Source organism: Pseudorasbora parva, chromosome 6 (assembly GCF_024679245.1).
Source record: "Pseudorasbora parva isolate DD20220531a chromosome 6, ASM2467924v1, whole genome shotgun sequence".
NCBI classification, from domain to species: Eukaryota; Metazoa; Chordata; class Actinopteri; order Cypriniformes; family Gobionidae; genus Pseudorasbora; species Pseudorasbora parva.
Window position 1 is genome coordinate 19273458 of NC_090177.1, and position 27402 is coordinate 19300859.

General features: G+C 37.7%; 2 protein-coding genes across 7 annotated transcripts; one reads left to right on the forward strand and one right to left on the reverse strand.

The window, feature by feature from the left end:
* Nucleotides 1–1968: 1968 nt before the first annotated feature.
* Nucleotides 1969–10396, reverse strand: zgc:153867 (uncharacterized protein LOC337226 homolog). 5 transcript variants are annotated; one of them, XM_067445999.1, is made up of 7 exons: nucleotides 10013–10396; nucleotides 7776–7803; nucleotides 5152–5295; nucleotides 4020–4193; nucleotides 3762–3839; nucleotides 3485–3527; nucleotides 1969–2518 (listed from the first exon to the last, which is right to left on the reverse strand). In XM_067445999.1, exons 1-6 carry the CDS (start codon nucleotides 10184–10186, stop codon nucleotides 3499–3501), a joined length of 627 nt encoding a protein of 208 aa, XP_067302100.1. In that variant the 5' UTR covers nucleotides 10187–10396; the 3' UTR covers nucleotides 1969–2518; nucleotides 3485–3498. The 5 variants fall into 5 exon arrangements, with proteins under 5 accessions (XP_067302100.1, XP_067302102.1, XP_067302099.1 ...); XM_067446001.1 differs by lacking the exons at nucleotides 7776–7803; nucleotides 10013–10396 and adding exons at nucleotides 8016–8043; nucleotides 8528–8660; XM_067445998.1 differs by lacking the exon at nucleotides 3485–3527 and having other exon boundaries at nucleotides 10013–10393.
* neurod4 (neuronal differentiation 4) lies at nucleotides 8765–25851 on the forward strand. Of its 2 annotated transcripts, none has more exons than XM_067445997.1 (2): nucleotides 8765–8876; nucleotides 24013–25851. In XM_067445997.1, exon 2 carries the CDS (start codon nucleotides 24019–24021, stop codon nucleotides 25069–25071), a length of 1053 nt encoding a protein of 350 aa, XP_067302098.1. In that variant the 5' UTR covers nucleotides 8765–8876; nucleotides 24013–24018; the 3' UTR covers nucleotides 25072–25851. The 2 variants fall into 2 exon arrangements, with proteins under 2 accessions (XP_067302098.1, XP_067302097.1); XM_067445996.1 differs by lacking the exon at nucleotides 8765–8876 and adding an exon at nucleotides 22692–22899.
* Nucleotides 25852–27402: the final 1551 nt, after the last annotated feature.

Consider the following 27402-nt stretch of genomic DNA (forward strand, 5'->3'; position numbering starts at 1 on the left):
ATGTCCTCATAAACTGCGAGTAAAAACACACAAATGTTGACTTAATACAGTAGGCTACATACCACAGAGACGGACGTCCTGCTGTTGTTGCTTCTCCTGTTCAATTTATTTCAGCCTCTGGATCTGATTCTGGATCATATCTGTATTAGTTTAATCTGACTGATATAGCCATGGTAGCGTTTTCTTCTCCACCGCTTTGTGCGTGCTCGTCATTCTTTAGCTCCGCCCACACGATACGCCTCCAGGCAGGCCTATGCTCCAGGAGCTCAGTTTTTTCCGGAAAGACTCGGTACAGCCTATATTTCTTTAATAAATATAATAAAACTAAAGACTTTTCGGAGATATGAAGGATGCAATACTACTCTATAGATAGCTACTTTGACATGAGATTGACGGAAACTGAGTGTTTCGTGTCAGCGTGCTGCAATTGTACTTCTTCCTCTTCTTCTTTTGTTCAAAGGCGATTTACATAGCATACTTAATACACATCGCCAAGTAATCTTTATTCACTGAGAATAGGGAATATACTTTGTGCTTGATGCTAATTGTGAGATGACAATTAAATAAATAATAAATATATTTGAATTGCATTAACATTTAAACTTATTATTTATTATTCTTAATTCTAATTCTTTAGAATTAATATATAATATTGTATATATATATATATATATATATATATATATATATATATATATATATATATATATATATATATTAACAACTATATTAATAATTTAAAACACATCCTCTTAAGCAAACTAACCTTGCTTAGAACATAAGGCCTGGTCTGAGCATGTTATGTTCAAAGATTGAGTTGCCATGGTTACTGACATACCCTGAAAGTTATTTCAATTTTTGGAACTAAAAGTTGAGGTTATCCACTAACTTACTCTCAAACATACCCGGTATGTCACATAACCTGCTTTCTGGAATACCCCCCTGAAGGCGGTCCGCTGGAAACCAGATATTTTACTTAATAACGTGTTAAATATGGATAGTTTTATTACAGTAACCCATCATTCCCATCAATGTCCTTTATTAACCCCTTGGAGTCATGTGGATTACTTGTATATAATGGATGGATGCACTTTTTTGGGGCTTCAAATTTTAGGCTGCCATATATATAACTTGGGTGGCTAAAGTAAATCATGGGATAATTTTCATTTTTGTGTGAACGATCCCTTCAAGCCCAGTCTGTGAACGCTGGGGTTCAAGAATCTTTGAAGTTGTTTTAAAGAAAACTTTTTTGAAAAACGTTTTGTTTGTAACACTGCAAGTCCCTTTTAAACAATTTAATGTGTGAATAAAAGTATTCATTCCTTTATTAAAAAAAAAAAAAAACTTACTGACCCCAAACTTTTGAAAGGGATGCCATTAGATATGCCATTACAGATGGATACATTTTTTTTTTTTTTTGCATTAAAGAAAAACATGTCATTTTAGGAGTTTTATGTTTTCACATCCATTGTTAATCTTCAGAAAATTAAACTCAAAGAAAAAGCTGTAAAATATTATTGGATAGAGCACAAGCATGAAAAAAGCTGGTTTCTAAAGCCCACTACACCTGGCTGCCTGAGGTCTGCCCTTATAAGTGATCGAGACAAATTAGTGCCAACAACGTTTACCTTTAATTTAAGTTGCTGAACTGAAACCAAATAGTGATCATTTGAAATGCATTAGTCTAACTGCAAAAGTAGCTCAGCAATTTGCTGTTATTTGACTTCAGACAGCTTGGTTTTTACAATTAACCACAATCGATTGAAGGAACTAGGGGGGGGGAAAGAGTCCTTGAGCTTTTAACAAGTGTAAAAACACTGCCATCTATCTGCAAACAGGAGACAGACACCTTCAGCTTCACCCTAAAGACACTGTTCACTATATTTACAACTACAATGATTTCGTACACCTTTTCATTTTATTTTATTAATATAAAAGAACTCTGGAAAAATCAGAAATAAAAAGCAGTTTCTGTTTAAAATGTACTTTATTGGACAGCGAGAACATTCCAAGTTATTAGAAAAAAAAAATCTTTATTGCATGTTCGATTCATAATTTTTCACTTTGAAAAAGTTAACTTCTCATTCTGAAAAGGCCAAAAATAAGTGTGGCCAGACATGACATTTCTACTACAGCACTGTCCAGCAAAGATGCCTGAGGATACACTGTATATTGCATACACACTGCTAATGTGCTGCATCAAGAGGTTTTATTGCAGACCGTGTCAGCACACGAGATCTTTTTCATATCGTTATATGGTTTGAATACCACAGGACAGGAGGTGTATCTCTTGGGGAGTCATATGGGAACTTAAAGAAGATAAAGGCACTTCTAATAAAAATACCCAAATGAGTGCTAACACAAGAGGGGGAATGAAGCCATTAAGCAAATGAAGGTGATGGAATGAATAGGAAGGGAAAAAAAAAATACATACAAAGAAATTATTACATAAAAATATAAGACAAACAAATGGGTTGTGGTCTTTATCTTCAACCGCTCATGACCATGCGGACGAGTTCTGTGAACAAAACAGAAAAACAAAGTAAGTGTCCAATTTGCAGCAAAAAGGGATAGACCCCAACTACAGCATGTGGGAAAAAAATGTGTAATCTTCATTACGAAGCAAAAATAAATATATATTTTTAAAAAATCCTAGCCAAATATCTTCCACATATTCTCATCGACCCTTCAAATGCTGCACTTGGCCTGCCATGTTTGCTGTAGTTTGAAGCCGTTCCCCAGTCGTACTCGTTCTGAAGTGGTGAGAAACAGGGTGACAGCAAGATCATTGCTAGCTCCTACTCAACCACAGCTCAAAGACTTAACCAGGTCTAGGAATCAAGAAAATGTTAAAGAAGCTCCTTCTGGTTTTCCTCTACAAGGCAAGAGTGGAAACAGTTGTATAGCACAGCTACAGTAATGAGAGATTGTAGAGTTGAGCTATGGATCAGCCTCCATCAGGAAAAGGGAGAGAAAGATCAGCAAAAACAGCCAAATCACTGCAATTTGATTGGTTAGTTCATAAAAGCAACCGCGCTGCTTGGTGAGCACAGGAAGGGGGAGCGTGAGTGCTGATATTTCAAATATCAGAAGACAAATCCAAAATGCTTTTAAAATGGCACCCGAATATGCAATATCCCTTGACCTGCGCTCAAGTCTAAAGCAGTGCAGTTGACCTTTCGCCTCTGAGAGCCGTCGCAGGGACGGCCACATGCTAAGAGCATGCTGCAGCCAGGGGCCAGAGAGAAGGCTGCTGCAGAGATAGGGAAAAGTCCAACCATATGTCAAAACCTTTAAACTACATCCAACCAGGCTCCCTCGCTCCAGACGTCTCATGATGCACAGCTACCCTGTGAATAACTATTTTAGCAAAACAATAAGGTGTAGACTATGCAAACATGCACGTCTGAGAGCGTTAAGGATAAAGCCTGGATGGATTGTTGCTTCACGTGTTATAAATGTTGAGGGCAGGAGGTAGACGTACACCCGAGACATCTCTCAGCCAGACATGATGTGGCGAACGAAGGCTGTGGAAGATCAATTACAGTTACGGCATGCGGTCACCATCAGAGTCTCACCAAAACAACTTGCATTATGCATGTGTAGTACATAAATATAATATAGTAATATAATCAGGTTATTTCCAGGACACTGCTATATTTTGGATTAAAATGTACTGCAATTACCTTTAAGCTCTAGGGAAAAAAACTAGGTTTGAATGCGCTCTTCATAAACCAACATACATAACATCAAATGTTCACCTTCGTAATTGATGCAACCGTTAGCATCTTCGTGTCCGGCTAGAAGCGTTTCTACCTCCTCTTCGGTCATCTTCTCTCCTTTAAAAATAAATAAACAAACAAACACATATAGAAATGTTTTGCAAATAGAGCACTATACTAATACGCCATACTTGAAATGTTCAAATCAACCATGTCAGTGTTCCGTATTTTCATTCAGTGTCCTAGATGCGGAAGACTGGACTATAAATATCTCCTCAGGAGACCCGTCCGGCTTACCCAGTGTGGTGAGAACATGGCGGAGCTCAGCGCCCATGACTGTGCCGTTGCCTTCCTTGTCAAATACTCGAAGCCCCTCCACAAAGTCCTCAAACGTGCCCTGGTCTTTGTTCTTAGCGATGGCCTGGAGCATGGGCAGGAACTGTTCGAAGTCCAACAGTTTATGGTTCATTTCTGAGGAACAAAGAAGCCTTTATCAGACAAGATAGCATTTATTTCCGTATAATACAGGAAGAAAGAAGTTCTATATGTGTGAAAGAGTTTTGGTCCAGCTGACAGAGCAGACATTTGGCCCATTAGACCAGTGCTTTGCTGTCACTACATTATGTTTTTATGCATTTAAACATACCTTAAGATTTGTTATGCTGCATTTGAACATAGCAGATGAGGCTGCTATTATTTATGAGATTTACTTTTTAGAATGTTAAAAACATAAGCTATTTTTGAAAAGAAAACCAAAGAAATGTAATGCATTTAAACAAAAAAGGAAAATTATTTAAAAAAAGTGCTGCTAAAATTAAAAACATTTGTTTTGTGGGATCAGTACAATTCTTGGCAGGGCAAGTACAAATCTAAATATCCTACCAGTTCAAGGGATTGTTCACCCAAAAATGAAAATGATGTTTTTCTGCTTACCCCCAGGGCATCCAAGATATAGGTGTGTTTGTTTCTTCAGAAGAACAAAAATGAAGATTTTTAACTCCAACCGTTGCTCGTATAATTCATGTCAATGGGGTCTATGCAGTTAAACATACAATTTTAATTTTTGGGTGAATTATTGAACCCAGTAATATCTTATCCTGTAAATCCAGATGCAAACAAAATAAGGAATAAAATTGAGGCAATGATTATACAGGTCAGCCATTACCTACAGGCCTGGTTTCACAGAAAGGGTTTAGATCAAGCCAGGAGTAGGCTTTAGTTCCAATTAGGACATTTAAGTATCTTTTATAAATGTGCCTTGAAAAAAACATTACTGATGTGCAATTTGAGACAAAAAAAAAGACACCGATATATTTTAAGTTATGTCAGTGTAAGTTGATTTCAGTTAAGATGGCTCAAACATGAATTTTAAGTCTGGGACTAGACCTAAGCCTTCGTCTGTAAAACCGGCAATAGTGTCTGATCCTACCTTCTGCCTTTGGGTTGCCCAGGACCTTGAGCACCTCAGCGTTGACGGGATTCTGGCCCAGAGCGCGCATCACGTCCCCACACTGACTGTAGGTGATCTTTCCATCTCCCGTCCGGTCAAACAAGAGAAAGGCTTCTTTGAATTCTGCAGAGATCATTTAAGAGTTTATTGAAGCAAAATGCTGGAGAAGGGGCAGAGAACAGGAAAAGAGAAGGAAAAGATACATGCATGACAAGAAAAAGAGAAAAAAAAAATGAACAAGGAAGACAAACAAGGAGGGCTGACTGTATTCTGCATGAAAAATAAGACAATACATGACAACAGGCAATTCCTTTAAAGAGCCAGACTTAAATAAGGAGCCCAATGGATCAGCACAAACAGAAATACTGCACCAGCCATCAATATTAATGCCATTCCAGGTAATTCTGTGGTCTCCATTCAGGTTAGCTGTGGCAAGCTAAATGACCACAGACATCTTATCCATCCACCTAAAGTCATTATATACTTCAGTACTCTGAGAGCTATTGGACAACTAAAATTATCATTTAGTACACACCCTAAAAATTCTGAAGTCAGTCACAGCAGCCAAACACATAATATATAATCACTTTGATTAAACGAAAAAGTTCATATATTTTTATGCATTTAATTGAAGCCATGTAATATGTATTGTTTCAGGCTCTTTATCACCCTGATATTTAATTTGATTATTCAAATTAAATACAAGGATGATCAAGCAATATCATGTATTCTTCTGAGCTGTTATTGGATGAAGCCCTTTTGATGGCACTACAGCACAGGGTTATACTTGAATATGCATCTTTAGATTACTTAAACTGTGCTTCTAAAAGCAAATGTCTCATTTCATAGAGGGTGGGATCTAATCTTGATACACTCTCTCCTGCTCACCAAGGCTGCAATTATGTTATTACAAATACAAAGAAAGCTGTAATATTTTGAAATTATTAAAAAACTAATTGTGTATTTTTTTTTTGTTTAGGATTATTTGATGAATAGAAAGTAAAAAATAAATAATAAAAAAAACAGTATTTACCTGAAATAAAAAGCTTTTGTAACCATTTAAATGTTTTGGGTCAGCAATAATTATTTCATTTATTTTTTGGGGAAAAAAGAAATGAATAGATTTATTTAGCAGGGATGCATTAAATTGATCAATTGACAGTACAGAAATGTATAATGTTGCAAAAGCTTTATTGCAAATAAATGCTGTTCTTTTGAACTTTCTATTCATCAAAAATCTTTACACAACTGAATCAACATTGATTATAATCATAAATGTTTCTTTAGCAACAAATCATATTAGAATTATTTCTGAAGGATCGTGTGACACTGAAGACTGGAGTAATGATGCTCAAAAGTCTGCTTTGCATCACAGGAAATTACATTTTAAAATATATTCAAATAGAAAACAGTTCTTTTATATTTTAATAATATTTCACAATATTACAGCTTTTTTGTATTTCTAATAACATAAAATGGAGCCTTGGTGAGCAGAAGAGACTTCTTTAAAAATATAAACGTTCTAAAACTTTTGACCAGTAGTGTATATGGGTTAAATATATCCTCATTCTATATAGGGTGTTTAATGAGGTTAGAATTTGTAAGGTATTAGAGTAAAATAAATATGGACACCATATTGTTTGTACAATACTTTAAGCATCTCTTTTCTTCCCCCTTTTTTTTTAGATGGTTAATCATAAATTATTGTTGCACAGTGCTTTCTTTTATTAATATAGATGTAAACTATTCCATTAAAATAGAATCAAAACAAAACAACATTTGGGGGAAAATACATTTCTTTTCTTCTCTCTCTCTCTCTCTCTCTCTCTCTCTCTCTAAGTTTGTGTTTTTTTTATATTCATCTTACACATAGGCTAAGCTTAAAATCTTCCATTATTGGCTGCTTAAACTCTTAAAATGCACGTGGTTAAAAATAAACTATTATTTTGACTCCAAGCCAGAGTTCACCAAAAGAAATGAATGTTATCCGTTAGGACAAGCCCTTCCAAAAAAAAAAAAAAAAAAAAAAAACCCTCATCTCAGTATAGCTTTTCCTGCTCACTGGAATGTGGCTGTTCCCTTGCATGCCTTAAATTGAGTCTTTAACCATATATGGTAAGAGAGGAAAACGGGAGAGTGAGCACTGAGCAGTATTATGTCAACCTCTTTTGCTTCAACAAACAAGAGCAAAGATGAACCTAAATGGCCACTGTGCTGATGCCACTGGTAGTAGTATCACACCTGCAGTAGTATAACTAAAACGGTATAGTTTTAAGGTTTATATTGAGATATTGTACAAGGCAAGGTTACGCACTCTTTTGTTAGCAGAATTTCAACACTTCCTGACTCAGGCACACCCTCTGCAGAAATGACTGCCCATGCTACAAAGGAAACACAGCGGCCTACACTTCAAAAACGCATTTCTACTCTCCAAACAAATAACATTTTGATTCTTGCAGTTGATGAATGTTAATCATTGAATGTAGCTAAAATGGAGAAGGCAGGTGAGGTGCTATCAGACACACAAACAGCAGCGTGTTGCCCTTAATACCATGCAAACTAAATGACATCAGATCAAAAAAGTTTTCAATGCACTCACTCACCGTGTATTTGCTCCAAGTTAAACTCAATCTGGAGGTGACATACAACAGTGGCAAAGGAAAACAATACAAAGGTAAGGAAAGAAAGCAGGAGGAATGCAAGGGAGAGAAATAGATGAGCAGAATAACATGAATGGGATGATGAAAGCAGGCTGTCTAGGAAGAAATGAGGGGGAATAATACATACACCGGTAGATCACTTTGAGACAAAGTAACATGCATCTAGACAAGACACAAACTCACCAAGAATCTGATCCTCGCTGAATTCAGACTGTTTGAGACAGAGCGACATTCAATGAATATGAAATGATGCACAAGCTGTGAATAAAATGGCATTTCTGACAATAACACATCTATGGGTCGATAAAATCCGTCTGGGAATACATTTCAGTCCAGATTAAAAAGTTTTCTACCCCTGACCGAGACTGACAAGCTAACGCTGTCCGCTAACTCACAACAGTGCTACCGAGTGACAGTTTAACTAAAACACAACCCTTTAATAAATGTAATTTGGCTAACACAGTGTTCATGTAATGGAAATTCATGAACAATTTACAGAGGTTTGATCACTTTATTACGTACTAAATAGCTTATAACTCGGTTAGCTAGCATGAAATAGGCTAACGACAGACTTCGTATAACATTACACATAACGTTATCTTGTATACAGTTTTCCAACCCTACATTAAGATATGTTTATTTAAAGAAGTTCTTCTGACGGCTATTTTAAATTAAATATTTATTAACTTGCTTACCATATTTGCAGTGGCTTGTTTTCCGGGTGTGTGTGTGTCGCGGCGGGAGTGTGAGATGATTCGCGCTAGCACTGCTGAGTTATGAAGGCTGGCCTAGTAGGCGATGTCTGATTCGTGAACGAATTGTTCTTTGGAATCGGATCTTTTCAATGAATTATCTGAACCGGTTCACAAAACATGTTCACGATAATGGTTCACGAACTGAACTGAATCGGTACAAGCTTATTTTTTTACATTCTATGGTCCAAGAGGTGGGGTCAACAATTGAACATAGACCGTATTTTTAGTATTTTATATGGAGTCGTAATAATCTGTAAAACGACAATGAATGTAGAGACGAAGACGAAAGGTAAGACATTTTAAAAGCTGCATAATATTTAGGTTGTAAATGGCGTTAGGTTGAATCATGGTTGCAACAAACTGAACTGGGACGCATGAAATTACAATAAACATGAACAAAAAATGGCTTTATTAGACCGTTCCACGCGTGTTACGTCATGACGTAGGCCTAAAAGAATCATTGAATCGTTTTTTAAACGGTTCTTTAAAACGAACCGAAATTCGCGAGAATGAGTCGTAGGCTATTTCCCTTCAATACAAGGGTGGAGGATGTTCATCATTACACAAAAAGTGACATAGCTGCACAAAGACACTCCCAGCGCAAATCACTAAAGCGTTATGATTGACTGCACACAACTGACAAAGCGTGTGTATCTTCATTGCTGATGATTTGTAGCCTATGTTTGTGAAGCCATGCGATGAAGCTTTTGTTTGTAAGGTTCAATTACTTCAATGCTGCATTCCTAAGCACATGGAGGTGTTGGCTGTATTTATATAAGGATATCTGAAAATCATTTGGGATACAAAGAAAATTTATAATGATAAATCATCAAATACAGGATATCCTTAAATATATTAAATTCCTACAGTTATGCTTTGTTTCAATATCTGATTGGATGTATTGCTCTGTTAATTCTAACCTAGAATTGAGAAATCTGGTATATTTTAATGAAGATTTTTTATTTATTTAGTACATTTAAGTAAAATTCAAGGTGACAGTAGCTAATGCAGCTCAGGGACCCTAGTGTGGAGCAGCTACATCAGTGCCCCATTTCTCAATCCTGATATAGCCTAGCTCTTAAATTCTCTTAAGGTTTGGGGGCTGGGTTGACACAGTTTTCTGTGTGCTATGCTGAGGTAATCAGAATCTGCACTGATGTTTTATTCACAAATAATATAAAATTCAGGTCTGATACATGTGTTGCAATGGGGCATTATACGTTGCCATACAGAAAGTCTAAACTAATAAATCCTTAAATCCACATCATATTGTTCATTTGAAGGTTTTTGGTCTGTCATTTTGCTCCATATTCTATTTCTGCTAGATTTACCCTTGCTGTTTTAGTGATGCGTACTACAGCTGTAACCTATGATGAATAAAGAGAAAGTTCAAATTTGAAAGACTGTTGCAGGAGCATCACTTACCTCTAACGTGCTGGGGTCAAAGGGGGAATCAGAGGGGCGCAGCATTCGCGGTTTCAACTCAGGAGCTGGTTTTGGGGGTGAAGGTGTGGTAGGGCAAGGAAATGGTGGTCCATGCCTTGGTAAGGTTCCCCCAGATGGAGATTTTTTAATTGATGGTTCTCGTTTTGGTGCCATCGCAAGACCTTGATATGTGTCCTTCCTCCCTGTCCACTGCTTTGAAAAAACTCAAGGATAAATCTGTCAGATGAATTGCATGTGTATCCTCTGATAGTAGAAAACAAAACAAAAATAAAGAATTGGAGAAGCAGAGAATGTAGCAGAAATAATCTAGGAGGAATTCATGCAGTAGATGTGCATGCAGTGAGAGCAGAGGAGAGTGTGCGTAGGAGTGCTGTCTCACTGAGTCTGTTTCACTCTCTCCGCTTGTATTTATGTCAGAATCGTGAACATATGTGGGTGTTAGAGTGTTTGTGTCAATGATAGACAGCAGTATCAGTATAAAAGAATCTTATTTTACATTTGCATCAAGACCTCTGTGTGTGTTTGTAAGAGTTAGCTCTGTTAGCTATGGTTATTTATAGGTATTTCTATTTGTATTCCCTTCCTTTCATCTCTGGGAAAATGCTCTCACAATCTATGTCTTGCAATTGCTTTCTTCAATGTTTCATTGTGCTGATTCTGTCAAGTATAATAATAATTATGATGATTAGTCTTTTAATCTAATCTCTTCAGTAATGTCCATGCTTACTATATTTAGATGTGTCTAGTGTGCATTTTAGTACATATACAAAAGTATAATGGCACCCCCTTCTAATAAACAATTTTGGCTTTATTAGTAATTCCAGCTAGTGAAAGCAAATCTTAATATAACATTATGCAAATACACTCCAGAGAATTGAGTATTGAACCCGTTTGGGATGAATTACAATGTTACAGGGTGAATCATGAATTAACATTGAAATCATTAAAAGGCAAGAACTGCTTTTTTTATGCATAGTTTTATTAACCAATCAGCACAAGTTTAGGGCGTTACAGCACAAAGGCAAAATTGTTCTTGACTATAACCACTAGATGTCAGTATTGCCTAAAATAAAACCTAAACTCGACCAACAAAATTAAATAAATGCCATTAGTAAGCTATTATGCAAGTTATTTTTTACCTACGTTGTTAAGCCTGAATATAGTAGTAATAATAATAATAATAATAATAATAATAATAATAATAATAATAATAATAATATTTAATTTAAGAGTGTTTTTGGTTTTTATATTTTGGTTCAACCTCTGTCAACGTTGAATTATTCAAACTGAATAATAGGCCTACTTATTATCTGATCGGAATTATTTAAATGTTATTTCTTCCAATAAATGTTTGTATAATTTTGTAATATGGGTTTAAGCAGTAGCCTAGTCTATAATTTATTCATATTTGTCACGTTGTAGGCCTATTCTTGGGGGGGAAAAACAAACAAACTGGAACTTAAAATATTTGTTTATTGACAACACAAGTAGGCTATTCTACCCTAAAATACGTCCTTATTAAATCCACATGGTACATATATTTTCACAAAATCTGCCGAATAATCGATGGTCTCTCCGCCCTTTAATAGATTTTACGTACAATCCATCGCGCGCTCAATGGGCCTTGAAATCACCGTTTATCTGTCTGGAGAGTCAGAACAATAGTGACACAGGACCCCCACCGCGCGACCAACGGCACATTGAATTAATTAATTAATGCACATTTTAGGTATTAGCCTACAAATGGTCGTCAGACCTGTTTTATTCAAAGTAAAAATGTGAACATAGTCAATGTCTATAAACTATTTGTGTAACCATTGGTGACCTGACCTCACGTGCTTGCTCAATGAAAACGTAGAGCTTCAACAAAGCATGTCTGCCGAGGGAACATCGAACCGACTAAAGAGATTAAATATGATTCACATTTCTCGTAATCTCTGTACAAGAAGCAATAAACAATCCAGTATGAATGTATTAAAATGTCGTAAATCTTGTACTTATTTTTTTCTTCTGTTGTTTATTTTCCATATAGGCCTATTAACTAGGCCTATATGACATCAACGCCATTCTACCATCTTTAGGCCGAAGGTCCTCAAACATCTGCTTTTTCTACCCAAACCTAGAATTGATCATTCTGGTGGTCGATTTTTCCAATTGGAAAAGTAAACTTTCTATTTTGCTTTCCTCTTTTCAGGCCTTTGATGAAAATAAATTGAATTATGCTGAACTAGGCAAAGAGAATCAATTGTTCCTCAGAGGTTCCCCTAGAATGTGTAATAGAATTATAGCAACTACCCCACCTAATGTCTCACAGAATCCCCGGACCATGCCGAATCATCAAACCACCTGATTTATTTTTAATGGCATTACACCCCTTACTCCATAGTGTCATGGTAATATCTGTGGCTCCTCCAGCTGCCTCTATATCACATTAGCCAAGCTTAATATTGACTGTGTAGGGCTCGCGAAACAATAAGCCTAGAAGACAGGCAGCTTAGAGGCAGCCAGCCAATCAGAAAGCTCTGCAGTTGGCTGGAGGGGTGTTAACTAAAGCACTGAAGTTGCTTTTGCCCTGGAGGAGCAGTTCAATCAATGGGATGCTTAACGCTGGGGTACCCACACGGACCCGCAGCTTTCAGATCCAGGCATCTCTCAACAAGTCCGAGCTGACGAGAAACCATGAAACCTGATGCAACTTGATTCCCTTTATTTTGTCTCTCTGTCTTTCATCCTGCAAACAAACAATCACTTCTCGTCTCATTTAATCAGAAGCCGTAGTGTTTTCCAGCTGGCATTTGTTTTCTGCATCAAAAAGTCTGCATAAAGGTGGAAAAATACTTCAAAAACCAATAAACTGGGTTGATTGAAATACTCCAACACTGCATTTTCTTTTGAATGTGGGAAAATGATGTATCTACATTTTCTGAGGATATTCAGAATATTGTTTATAATGTTTATTTCTTCTTCTTTCTTTTTTTGAGATAATAAAAAGCTTTATGCATATATATATATATATATATATATATATATATATATATATATATATATATATATATATATATATATATATATATATATATATATATATATATATATATATATATATATATATATATATATATATATATATATATATAATTTTTTTGAATGAATTTATGAGCAATCAAATCAAACCAAACCACTTATCACCTTTGTGTGTCATATTGCTGTTAAACCACAGTGGGAATCAGACTATTCCACTTGTGGGCTACATGCACCTGATCACACATAATCTGTGGCCCCCTGCCAAACACACCGAAATCTTTTAATTTGTTGAAATGAAACCCTGCAAATCTGCTCACTCATGTCATTAATCACAAAATGCCAGTTGCAGTTCGTTTTATGACACTTATGAATCTTGTATAATGATTGTGTTTGTTGGAGAAGCTAAAGTAAGGAATGAGCAAAATCTGCCTATTGTGTTTGGGCATACTGATTATGGCCTTTGATTAGTGCATGGGTGCAATCTATTCAACTTCTCTCACTCACTCCCTCCCATCCTCCCCTCCCTCTATCCTTCCCAGCTACAGCCCCTTGGGGTATGCCCATGTCCCAAAGGACAGCCAGCAAAGCAGATGGAACCCTCCTCCCCCTCTCCCTCGTCTCTCACAGCTCACCCCAACAGGGTTGGGGTTCAGGAAAAGAATGGTCTGTGATTGGATGAACACTTCATTTTGTAAAATGTGGTTTGAGAGGAATTTTCTGACCACCTTAATTGGAACTATAAGTGATTGTATTCGGCTCATTCGAATAGTTCAATTATCCTCTGTTGGCTCTAATAGCCAGTATGACCCTTCAAATTCCCCAACAGAATGGAATTTGCACAACTTCCAAGCAATCGCTAGAAAAATTGCAAGAGGTGTTGCATGGACACTCTCCAGACATCGTATCAATAGCAGAGCAGCCTTGAGAGAGGTTGCAGGTGGCATATTGTGCAAATGGGCAATTTTACGCTTCCAATTATGCAGTGGGCACTTGATATAATATGGGAATGATTTACACAAACTGGCAGACTGGCTTTTATTCCCAGAGTCTCCCTACTCGCTACTCATTGGCCATGATTTCAGTGTGTTTAATGGAGAAAAGAAATGGTTTAGTCTAATAATGCGCTGATGAATGAAGCAACACTGAGGTTAAAAGTCCATACCCATAAAACTCAGCCCCATTTCTCCCTAGTGCCAGAGAGCATGAGTTAGGCTGTTCCTGTCCCCCAGGATCATCCCAGAGAACTTCTGTATTCAGCTCCAGTAAGCAGCAGATAAGGCCGGAGCTCTGGGATTACCTTTACAACACGTATCTTTTAAAACACAGACGCACTCTTACTCTCCATTATTCTCTTAGGGGAATACAGTTCAGCTTTCACAATCCCAATTTTGAACATCTACACTCTTGAAAATAAAGGTTCTTTACTGTCTGGACGTTTCTCTAAATTGAGTCATTCTAAAAGGAATCTGCACGATTGGGAGTTTCACATGCAGTTCCCCACGCATAAAGTTGGTCACACGAGTTCGCCGAGCTGACCAAAAGAAAACTACTTGCTTTGAAAGTGAGTTTTGTGTCTCATCTATTGACAGTGGACCTTTATTTGCACACATTTTGCTAATGTGAATGCCCCATAAGAAAATAAGGTTATTTTAAGAACTGTTTATTATCGCTCAAAGGTTCCATTATGCCATGAAAACCCTATTTTAGAACATTTGAGTTTTCTTCAGAAGTTTATTTGGTTGAAGAGTCTGTTTTTAATATCAAGTTTAAGTGCACAAAAAAGTCATTAAGCGCACATTTTATCAAAGTTTTCCCCAACAGCCCAGCCCCCCAGCCCCCCATCACCCAAACACACCCCAGCTTTTATAATTATTACAAGGGGCTCAGCTTTCAGGAGACATGGAGGGAGCATGTGTGCATGGCTTTAATTCCTATTGTATTCGTTCAATCTCAGTCTAAGCGAGTGTGTCTGTGTCTGAGCTCAGGAGAGAGGGAGTGAGAGAGAGAAAGACAGAAACAAGGACCCATCTGTCAGAGAGGCACACGAATCCCCCTTCCCACTCCAAACAGGTCCCTTGGGACTGCAAAAAAGGATAACTCACTTGTGGCAATAGTTGTGGGTGTGTGGTTTTTTTGGCAAAGAGAAGGACTCTCAACCAAGGGAACTACAACAGCATCACAACAAGCCAGCTAGAGTAAACAACTGCTAAGTCATTGCTGGTGTGCCCAAGGAGATGCATCCTAACTGTCGTTGATGTGCTGACAGGAGGCGGATGCGCTTGATTAGTTTGTTTTGACTTGTCAGGTTTCTCCTGAAGATTTGACGGTTTTGTAGTGTGATGCATTCAGTACAAACCTCTCCAGAGTCCAGACAAACTGAAGAAAAAAAGAAAGAAAAAAACTAATTTGTGACAGTAATTTACAATTTAGCCCAGAAAGCTTTTCCTATATGCAGTTTCATCAGATAGAGATATGAGATTCTCAAAAAATGATTCTTATGAATGGGTTCTTTTTAATGAGACAGACAAAACAGATAAAAACTCTCTCTAATGAATACAGATTTGAATTTTACAGCTGACTCCTTCTCTGAGTCTTTTTCAGTTATAATTGCTGTGAAAAGAACCAGCAGCTGTTACTGTAATTTTATCATTTGAGAGACTTACCTCAGTGTATTTACTAACTATACATCTATAACAAACTATACATCTCGAGCCTAAGGTTAAATCAAATATATGGGAAGGTTTTAAATAAAATTATAATATATATATATATATATATATATATATATATATATATATATATATATATATATATATATATATATATATATATATATATATATATATATATATATATATATATTAGGAACACCTGTTCAATTTCTCATTAATGCAATTATCTAATCAACCAATCACATGGCAGTTGCTTCAATGCATTTAGGGGTGTGGTCCTGGTCAATACAAACTCCTGAACTGCAAACTGAATGTCAGGATGGGAAAGAAAGGTGATTTAAAAGGATACTCCACCGCTTTTTCATATTAAACTATGCTATTCCCTTAACTTAGACGAGTTGATAAATACCTCTCTTGTTTCAGTGCGTTCACTAAATTGCTCTGACATTTTGATAGCATTTAGCTTAGCCCACTAAGCCCAGTTCATTCACTATGGTACCAAACAGAGATCAAGTTAGAAGCGACCAAACACCTCCACGTTTTCCCCATTTAAATACAGTTACACGAATAGTTGAACGACCAAGTATGTGGCGCTTTTCTAAGCAGGTTTAAAAGGATAAATATACTTCTCCCTTACACCCCCCCCCATTTCCGTCATTAGGAGGAGAGGATTTATCAGGCGTGACTTTTTACTGCTTTCTATGGTTTACAAAAAATGGTGTGAAAAGGGAAAAACATCCAGTATGCGGCAGTCCTGTGGGCGAAAATACCTTGTTGTTGATGCGAGAGGTCAGAAGAGAATGGGCCGACTGATTCAAGCTGATAGAAGAGCAACTTTGACTGAAATAACCACTCGTTACAACCGAGGTATGCAGCAAAGCATTTGTGAAGCCACAACACGCACAACCTTGAGACAGATGGGCTACAACAGCAGAAGACCCCACCGGGTACCACTCATCTCCACTACAAATAGGAAAAAGAGGATACAATTTGCACAAGCTCACCAAAATTGGACAGTTGAAGACAGTTGAAGAAAAATGTTGCCGGGTCTGATGAGTCTCTATTTCTGTTGAGACTTTCAGAGTCAGAATTTGGCATAAACAGAATTAGCACACTTTAGGCCCCTTTGTGCCAATTGGGAATCGTTTAAATGCCACAGGCTACCTGAGCATTGTTTCTGACCATGTCCATCCCTTTATGACCACCATGTACCCATCCTCTGATGTTTGCTTCCAGCAGGATAATGCCACAAAGCTCAAATTATTTCAAATTGGTTTCATGAACATGACAATGAGTTCACTGTACTAATATGGCCCCCACAGTCACCAGATCTCAACTCAATAGAGCATATTTGGGATGTGGTGGAACGGGAGCTTCGTGCCCTGGATTTGCATCCCACAAATCTCCATCAACAGCAAGATGCTATCCTATTAATATGGGTCAACATTTCTAAAGAATGCTTTCAGCACCTTGTTGAATCAATGCCATGTAGAATTAAGGCAGTTCTGAAGGGGAAAGGGGGTCAAACACAGTATTAGTATGGTGTTCCTAATAATCCTTTAGGTGAGTGTACATGTCCTTCTCAAAATATTAGCATATTTTGATAAAGTTCATTATTTTCCATAATGTAATGATAAAAATTAAACTTTCATATATTTTAGATTCATTGCACACCAACTGAAATATTTCAGGTCTTTTATTGTTTTAATACTGATGATTTTGGCATACAGCTCATGAAAACCCAAAATTCCTATCTCAAAAAATTAGCATATCATGAAAAGGTTCTCTAAACGAGCTACTAACCTAATCATCTGAATCAACTAATTAACTCTAAACACCTACAAAAGATTCCTGAGGCTTTAAAAAAAAAAGTGTGGCAAAAAACCCTGCACAACGAGAAGAGGTGACCGGACCCTGAGGAAGATTGTGGAGAAGGACCGATTCCAGACCTTGGGGGACCTGCGGAAGCAGTGGACTGAGTCTGGAGTAGAAACATCCAGAGCCACAGGGGTGTGCAGGAAATGGGCTACAAGTGCCACATTCCCCAGGTCAAACCACTTTTGGGCTACAGAGAAGCAGCACTGGACTGTTTCTCAGTGGTCCAAAGTACTTTTTTCGGATGAAAGCAAATTTTGCATGTCATTCGGAAATCAAGGTGCCAGAGTCTGGAGGAAGACTGGGGAGAAGGAAATGCCAAAATGCCTGAAGTCCAGTGTCAAGTACCCACAGTCAGTGATGGTCTGGGGTGCCATGTCAGCTGCTGGTGTTGGTCCACTGTGTTTATCAAGGGCAGGGTCAATGCAGCTAGCTATCAGGAGATTTTGGAGCACTTCATTCTTTCATCTGCTGAAAAGCTTTATGGAGATGAAGATTTAGTTTTTCAGCACGACCTGGCACCTGCTCACAGTGCCAAAACCACTGGTAAATGGTTTACTGACCATGGTATTACTGTGCTCAATTGGCCTGCCAACTCTCCTGACCTGAACCCCATAGAGAATCTGTGGGATATTGTGAAGAGAAAGTTGAGAGACGCAAGACCCAACATTCTGGATGAGCTTAAGGCCGCTATCGAAGCATCCTGGGCCTCCAGAACACCTCAGCAGTGCCACAGGCTGATCGCCTCCATGCTACGCCGCATTGAAGCAGTCATTTCTGCAAAAGGATTTCCGACCAAGTATTGAGTGCATAACTGAACATAATTATTTGAAGGTTGACTTTTTTTTGTATTAAAAACACTTTTCTTTTATTGGTCGGATGAAATATCTAATTTTTTTGAGATAGGAATTTTGGGTTTTCATGAGCTGTATGCCAAAATTATCAGTATTAAAATATTTCAGTTGGTGTGCAATGAATTTAAAATATATGAAAGTTTAATTTTTATCACATATGCTAATTTTTTTGAGAAGGACCTGTATATATTGCAAAGATATTAGGTTCCCTAGTGACAGCATCAAATTGGAATAAATTATGATTAAATACTAGATACAAAAAAAAATATTATACATTATATTAATACAATTATAGATGACTTAAATTGTCTTCGTCTACTGTTCAAAAGTTTGGGGTTGGTAAGATTTTTAAATGTTTCTGAAGTCTCCGCCTCACCAAGGATGCATTTATTTGATAAAAATTACAATTAAAACAGTAATATTGTAAAATAGTAGTACAGTTTTAAATAACTGTTTTCTACTTAAATATATATTAAAATGGAATTAATTCCTGTGATGGTAAAGCTGAATTTTCATCATCATTACTTACAGTATTTATTTTCACATGATCCTTTAGAAAACATTCTAATATGATGATTTGATACTCAAGAAAAATGTTATATTAATGTTGAAAACAGCTGTGCTCTTTAATATTTCACCCCTTTATTAAGTTCAAAATAAAAACATTAATTTGAAATAGAAATGTCGTGTATATATAAATGTATTTATTGTCAAAATTCATGCTTACTGAATAATTTATTTCAACAACAACAAAATCTTACTGATTCTATCATTTGAAGATAAACAGTATTCAAATCTGAAATGATGCTGCCAGTGAACTGAAGTGTTTTTGCAAAACAGTCTTTATTTAACACTTGTGTAATCTGTCAAATAAATTGCCATTGGGCTCTAACATATTTTAATGTTTTATTCGTCCAATCAGTACTTTCTGAATTGTTGCAGAAATGCAATTCCTTGGCACTGCAGAGAGGGGTTGAGGGAGAGGAGCTGCCACTCCAAACAATAAAACAGGCCATGAGAGTTCTGTCTGCTGTTCCTCTGGATATAATTTGAACTCTAAACTATCTCAGCAGGAGGTTGTCTATTGAGTGTACCGCAGGTCTCGTGGCTCTGCATTCACAGATTTGCCATTAAGGCTCACTGCATGAACACTTAAGAAAGCCTTCATAAAACCATCAGCGTTATAAGGTCAGATGGTGAAAATGAGTAAATGGTCTCTTGTGAATGTAGTGTTCACTTCTGGTTGAGGTGGACTAGATGCAGGAGGCCTCGGTCCTTAGCTGTCCGTCGGTAGGACACAAGGGAGAAGAGTTTGGACTCAGCGCAGGAATTCCCAATACAGGTTGCAGGTGTAACACAGCGTTGTGAAACACTCCTGGGAGGGAAAGTTGTGGAGAAGCAGGGTTACCGTGGAATCTTTGGGGAAGCATGACACAGTTATAGGTGCACATACTGTTGACACACATGTGATCCCCGGTTCATATGGGACAGCACCGCTCCTGATACAGTATGCCTGAACACACTTAAGCATTTAAATATATACCCTTTTTTTGACCTCCTCACAAACCAAAAGTCTCAGAAACTGAACATTCAAGCTTTTTAAAAACTTCATTATGCTTTCGTTTCTTTTTATCAAGATAATCATGATTAATTGGACATTGATTGTTGACTGTTACCATAGCAAATGCTTTCCATCTTCATCACCGCATAGATTTTCTATCTTTACAACACTTCTATGCTGCCAAGTGCAAGCCTTCCTCCCTTTGTGTGAGAGGGAAGAAGCGTCACCCGAGTGAACTAGCGCTATGGATATTGTCCTATTGTGCTGATTGTGTTGTCGCATGAGAGATTATGGTAGGCAGGCGACTGGCGCGTGAGCGCTGGTGCAACAGACGCACCACTTAAGCCCATCTGTTCATTTATCAATCACCAGTGTCCGGCTTGACTTAAAAGTTTAACTATCCTGAAATGTGTAAATGGTGGATATAGCACTTATGAGAAAAACTGGGAGAAAAATAAAGCATCAGATTTAAAGAATAAATACCGGTCAAAATAATGATTAAAAAACACATACCAATATATATTTATCATTAGATCAGTATGGATCACTTTTTTTATTTCTAAATATGAATATTTGATTGTCAGCTAGCATTGGATCCATAATGAAGGTTAATTTTAAGTTTTAACAAAACTTTTTGTAGAGAGAGCATGAGCGCACTGTCTAGGCCACAGATGTGCGCACTTGGCGCATACAATGGGATCAGTGTGAGGACACGTGTGACCTGAAGCCCCACAGTCAATAGCACGCTACTACAATAGAGCCCCTACTGTGGTATGAACATATAGCCCATTTTGCCAAATAAAGTCAAACTATATATATATACTATATACTATAATGTCATAAAATGCCATAAAATGGTTAAAATGCACAGATTTTTATTTTTCATATTATATTATATTAATTTAATCTTTTCTTGCTATGCTTTTGCTCTCTCGCTAAGTGCCTAGGCTACTTGAAGTTTGAATAAAATAAATAAATAAAAATGATTAGCCTACTGCATGAAAATGTTCAATCTGCATATGTAATAGACATCAGTTATGCTCATCTTTGGTAACTCGTTTGAAGGCGTCTTGAGTAGCCTAAAACACATAGACTATAAAAAAAATAGTTAAAACAGCTCAGTTTAATGATGAACATAGCCTAGTGAACCGGAAGCGATGCAACCTGTTTACAGAAAACGGAACTCCCATCCAGTTTGGAAGCACATTTTACTATTTATACAGGCTAAAACGTAATATACACGGTTTTGTCAGCTTTCTTGAAAAAGCATTATAAAAGTTGTCACGACGATCCACCTCAAAAACGTGCCTATATTAAAAAGACACTTTTGCAGCCTCGTTTTCTTTCGCGAAAATGTATGGCTCTGCCTTGAGAAAGTTCTGCAAACATAGGAATATTTTCACATTACCTGCATTTGAAGTAGGCATCATAGGCTAGTCTAAAAATCTTTTCAGAAAAGATCATTTTGGGGGGCAAAATCACCCTCGGGCGCGCAATGCATGGTTGAGTGAGTTATCTTAGCGAAACAAAACCGTTTGGGCTTGATTAATCCAGCAGTTATTGAGCGTTATGTTTTGGTGGGCCGAGGGGCGCTAATGAGCGGACGGAGCGAATGAATGAAACGGGTGAACAACACACACACCTGCTCACACTGCACCAAGCTGTCACAATCATTTACTGGGACGCGCGCGCGTCTTTGTACACTAGACTACTGTAATTAGAGTTAAGACCAACGTTTGACCTCGCCATAAACCAAATAGGGCTCATGGGTATTAATCCAGCACTGAGCGGGCTTTATTGGGGCAGAACATTACGTTAGGTCACAAAAAAAAAGAAGAAGGAAAAAAAAAAGGCGGAGGGTGATATTTGTGTAGCTTCCCAATTATAGGCTATTTTCAATTTGGAATAGTAGCTACACTACAAATCAACTGGTGCATTACATAATCCAGTAAACGTAATAAATCAACAACAATTAATTTGCTCGTTATCTTAAAAAAGAAAGAAAAAGATCTGCTAAATAAAGACAAAGTAATGACACTAATTCTGTTATAAGTAAAATAAAATAAAAAGTTTAAATTATCTTCTCTTACTATATTGATATCACCATCTGACTTAAAATTGGCTGGCTTACGATTTTCTTCTTTATATATATATATATATATATATATATATATATATATATATATATATATATATATATATATATATATATATATATATATATATATATATAGTTTGTTTGTTTAAAGAATTCAAAGCTTTTTAATGAAACGTTTTCTTAAAAAAGTCCTGCAATAGCCTATACAAATTAACTGAATAGATCAAAATATTTATAGCCTTTAAGTGTCACGTCCATGACCCAAATGCTGTCAGAAACATTCTTAGCCTTCTTCCCTCTGACAAATGCAGAGCCGCTTACCTTGTAAGAATTATAAGGTTAATGTACAGAGGAAGTTGCATCGTTCCATTCACACAAATGCGAACACCCTCAGACACAAAGCCCGGGGGATAAATGCACACACTTAAGTCGTGAAACTTTTGGCCACGAGCGCGCCACGCGCTTTCGGATCAGCTGGAGGGATGCGGGGGTGGGTGTGCTTGTGGGCGGAGCTTGTGAGCATCGCTAGAAAGTCAAAGCCGGGAGTCAGCGCGCTTCAGTGAGGCATGCGACGTGCTCTGACGCACCAATGGAGAACTAACGGACCTGCATTATCTCAGACGGACTGTTGACACACTAACGATCAGTAGGGCGTCTGGAACTTTGTTATTTAAATATTTTACAGCATTTCTTTTAAACATTTTGATAGTGCTTTCGGGGTTTCTGACCACCTTTTAGTGGTCAAAGTTTTATTGAAGTGAATCCAGGTGCTACTTTAACAGGTACGTTGTTTTTAATACTGTTTTTGGTTTTTAATCATTTAAACAAATAGACTATAAGGTCCTATAGCTAGTTATTTATAATGTGCAATTTTTTTTAAATATGTTGTAGGACATGTATTATCAAATTTATATATATATATATATATATATATATATATATATATATATATATATATATATATATATATATATATATATATATATATATATATAGGCTATATATCAGAATTTATTTCAATATTTAGGTTAAAGAAAATCGGCGTAATAATAGGCTAGCCTTTTTTTATTGCAGGCTATGATTTCTCAGTTTAAAAATATATAAACACTCAAAATATGATAGCTTTGGATTATGCCTATCATACTTGATGTCAAATCTTAAATTCACTTTTTATTTAGAATTTTAACTTAACTTTAAGGAAACAATTAAACTTTAACTTTATTTTTTTATAACTAGTGCAGTTAAATTAACGCAGTCGAAATCTGGGCCACCTATAGTCCATTCATTATTACAAACTTTTGTGTTCTACTTATAAATGTCACGCGCCAATGCACAAAAACCACGAATGTTTATAAGCGCCACAATAGAATGTAACTTTAATTAGAATCTTAACTCTTTTTTTCTAAAAAGCGCGCGCTAGGGGTTTTAAAGAAAATAAAAAAAACAATCGGAATATTAATCAACGGGAGGCCGACAGACTGTGACAAATTATTTTCAGACAATGCTGATGTCTTTCAATCAAATCAAATTCAAAAGTGTTCTAGTAGTATTAGTGTGGCTTGGTACTGTTTGTTGATTCCGGTTTACAGACTCGCCACAAATTAAATCCGAGCGCTTTATCTGTGAACTAAATCCAGTCGTGTCCCAGATTGGACAGCGTCTCTAAAATGACTGCGGAAATCAAAGGGTTTATACAGAAAGTCCTTGCCATTAGATTGAGCATTAAAACTGAGAGAAGAAATGGAATTGTAGAGCTGTAAGCTATGTAATAATCATCTAAATAATCGTGTGGTGAGGGTTTTAACACATGTGAGCACAGTTTATAATTCATAGTCTGAACATCTAAATACATTATATATATATATATTTTTTAAATATTTCTTCTCTGCCCACAGATCACAATGATGACCAAACCTTATGGAAAACCAGGGGATGTGACTGAGCTAGTCAGCTCCCTGGGATGGATGGAGGAAGATCTCAGCTCACAGGATGGTGACGGGACACCTGAGATGGGTCACTATGCGCTACACAGGAGCAACCGGGAACCTGTAGAGCTCGGCAGTGAGGATATGGATGAAGAGGATGAGGAGGAGGAAGAGGAAGAAATGGGTCTAGATGGAGAAAAGGCACCCAAGCGACGAGGTCCTAAAAAGAAGAAAATGACCAAAGCCAGACAAGAACGATTCCGTGCCCGCCGCGTCAAGGCCAACGCAAGGGAACGCTCGCGCATGCACGGGCTGAATGATGCGTTGGACAACTTGCGGCGAGTCATGCCTTGTTACTCAAAGACCCAGAAGCTCTCCAAAATTGAGACCCTGCGGCTGGCCCGCAACTACATCTGGGCGCTTTCAGAGGTTCTGGAAAGTGGCCAGTCACCCGAGAGCCATGGTTTTGTGGAGATGCTTTGCAAAGGGCTTTCTCAACCTACCAGCAATCTCGTAGCCGGCTGCCTCCAACTTGGTCCCTCGACCATGGTGCTCAACAAGCTGGATGAAAAGTGCGGATTGCCAGGGGCAGGTGGTCCTCAGGGTCACCCCATTAGCTATCCCTCACCGGGACTTCCCAGTCCACCATACGGCTCATTGGAGGCCTCACACTTGATTCATCTGAAGGGTTTCAAGGGGCCTGCCTACGAGAACTCCTCACCCAACGAATGTAGCAGCGGCACGCCACCTTACGACGGCCCCCTCACGCCGCCGCTCAGCATCAGTGGCAACTTCGCCCTCAAGCAGGAGCCATCTCCTCACGAGGCTGAGAGGAACTTTACCCCTCACCCGACCCATTACATCTCCTCACACCCTTACCCACCCACCTCCTTGGCCGGTCTTCCAGCTCCTCAGGGTCACCCTCTGTTCCCAGGCTCCCGTTACGAGCTTCCTTTAGACATGGCTTTCGAGTCGTTCGCCCCTTCACACATTGTGACATCACAGATGAGCAGCATTTACAGTGAATAATGAAATATGACCACCAGAGACACTCAGCAATTCTGCCTCCTGCTCCTCAATGTGCCTCCAGGGGCCCAGCACATTTAAGGAGACACTTTGCATGTATCCTGTCTGATCCCTTAAGAGACCTCAGCGGTCACTGAGAGAGAGAGAGAGAGAGAGAGAGAGAGAGAGAGAGAGAGAGAGAGAGAGAGAGAGAGAGAGAGAGAGAGAGAGAGAGAGAGAGAATCTGAAACGCAACCTACCTGTGGCAATTGAAGTACTGAGAAAGAGATGCATATTTTTTTGTTAATTTATTCTTGTTTTTGTCACGACTGAGTTTGTTACTATTTTAAATGTTATTTTAATTGTTATGGGATTTGTATTCTGTATACACTTGATGTTCTCCTCCTCAAATAGGATGGCTTTTTTTGGATATATGCCATAAAAGCGCATCAAACTGACATGTAGACAAACACTGGACGGATTTTAGACGCTTCAGGAGAGTAAGAACCTCAGTATCTTCAGCAATGTTCAACCAGATGCTGATTTCCCACTAAACAACACAACAGAAATGAAAGAATGAAGGGAAGGACTATACATTTACTACACATTTGCCATAACAAATGCATTTATTTATGACTGTATTTATTATTTATTTGATGACAATTGTATTTGAAACAATTTGTCAGCACTGTTTTTATTGGTTCTTTGGTACACTGCCAGTCAATGCTACCAATACTCATAAAGTATCTAATTTATTTATCTTTCAGTTTAATGTATTTTTGTCATTCTCCACAATATTTGTAATTTTGCTCAAGCATTGTAAATATTTACCTGTTTCGCACTTAATAAAATAAATATTCTTATATAATATGACACTCTTTTGTTTCTTTATTTTGCTTTTTACTGTTATGATCATGTGTTTAGATATTAAGAAAACAATACAAATGCTATAAATGTAACAATAAACTATTCAATTCAAATATTATAATACAATATTTCATTTAATTCTTTTGACATAATCAAACTGGTATGCTTAATATTTCTTTTTTTTTACAATATTTATTCTTATGGATTCTGTAATGTTGAATATTCTATATTCTATAATTCTTATTAGAAAAAAAGTGACACTTTATTTGAAGGTGTCCGTCTTACAGTACTGAGTAATAATAATAAACTACATGTACTTACTATAGGGTTAGAGTGTTATTTGGGGTTAGAAGCATGGAATTATGCATAATTTATAGTAATCCCAAACATGTAACATATACAACCAAATGTTGCATAACAAAATCACTGCATTAGGTAGAATTGCATTTTTTCCGTTTAAATTCAATTTTGATTTAAAAAAAGTATATCACTGAATTTGTGTTCAGTGATGTTGAATAATAACATTAATGCTGTTTTAGCTATTAATATTAGTGATATGACGGGCATGGGAGTCAGTGGAGCATGTGGAGCCATGGGAACACATAGCTGTGGAACAGGTGACTGTGTCATGGGATCCCCTTTCACTCTCACTTGCGTTTTCCCAGCCTTTTCATTGCCAAAATGGTTGGGGAAACCAACAAAACAAAACAAGCACACAAAAAGGGGGTTCATGATGTATAGAGAACAAATGTGTTAATGGTTCCTGTAACTCTAGAGTGTCACGTAGCGGTAAGACATTTTTCCACAAAGATTTATATCACTTGAGTACAGAACGATCGTTGACTTCAGCTTTGTGCTCATATCGGACAATGCAATGCCTCTCTAAAAGAACAAACAGAGGGATGATGGGGTGACAAGCCAAAGAACCCGTGTGTGAAAGCGTGTTTATTGTTGGAAGCGGCACTAAGATGAGAATGGGCGCTTTAGAGGCTGTTTTGCCTGAAGTGGACCCCACCTCATCCACCGTCCCAAAGGTTTGTCTTTTCCAGCCCTGGCAAGGCGAGAGAAGTGAAGGAGAAAAAGGGAGTGATTGTTTTAGCGGGCGCCACTGGTCTATTGTAAGTGCAGTGTGTTCTTTCTCTCGACCTCTGACCTGCATTGTTGCTAGGCTGTTCGTTCGGAGAGCCGAGACAGCTGGGAGAACTGCGGGGGGCTGATGGACAGCTGGGGCCAAACTAGCGAGAGAGAGAGAGAGAGAGAGAGAGAGAGAGAGAGAGAGAGAGAGAGAGAGAGAGAGAGAGAGAGAGAGAGAGAGAGAGAGAGAGCAAGGGGGAAAAGAGAAAGTGGGAGAGGGAGTAAACCATAACAGAGGAGCTGAACGAGGCCCTATTCTTGAGTGACCCCTTTCCCTGTCCTCTTGTGGGTCAGCTGGGCATTGGAATGACACATAGTTCCACACGTTAAGATGGTTGAGTGGGTGAAGATGAT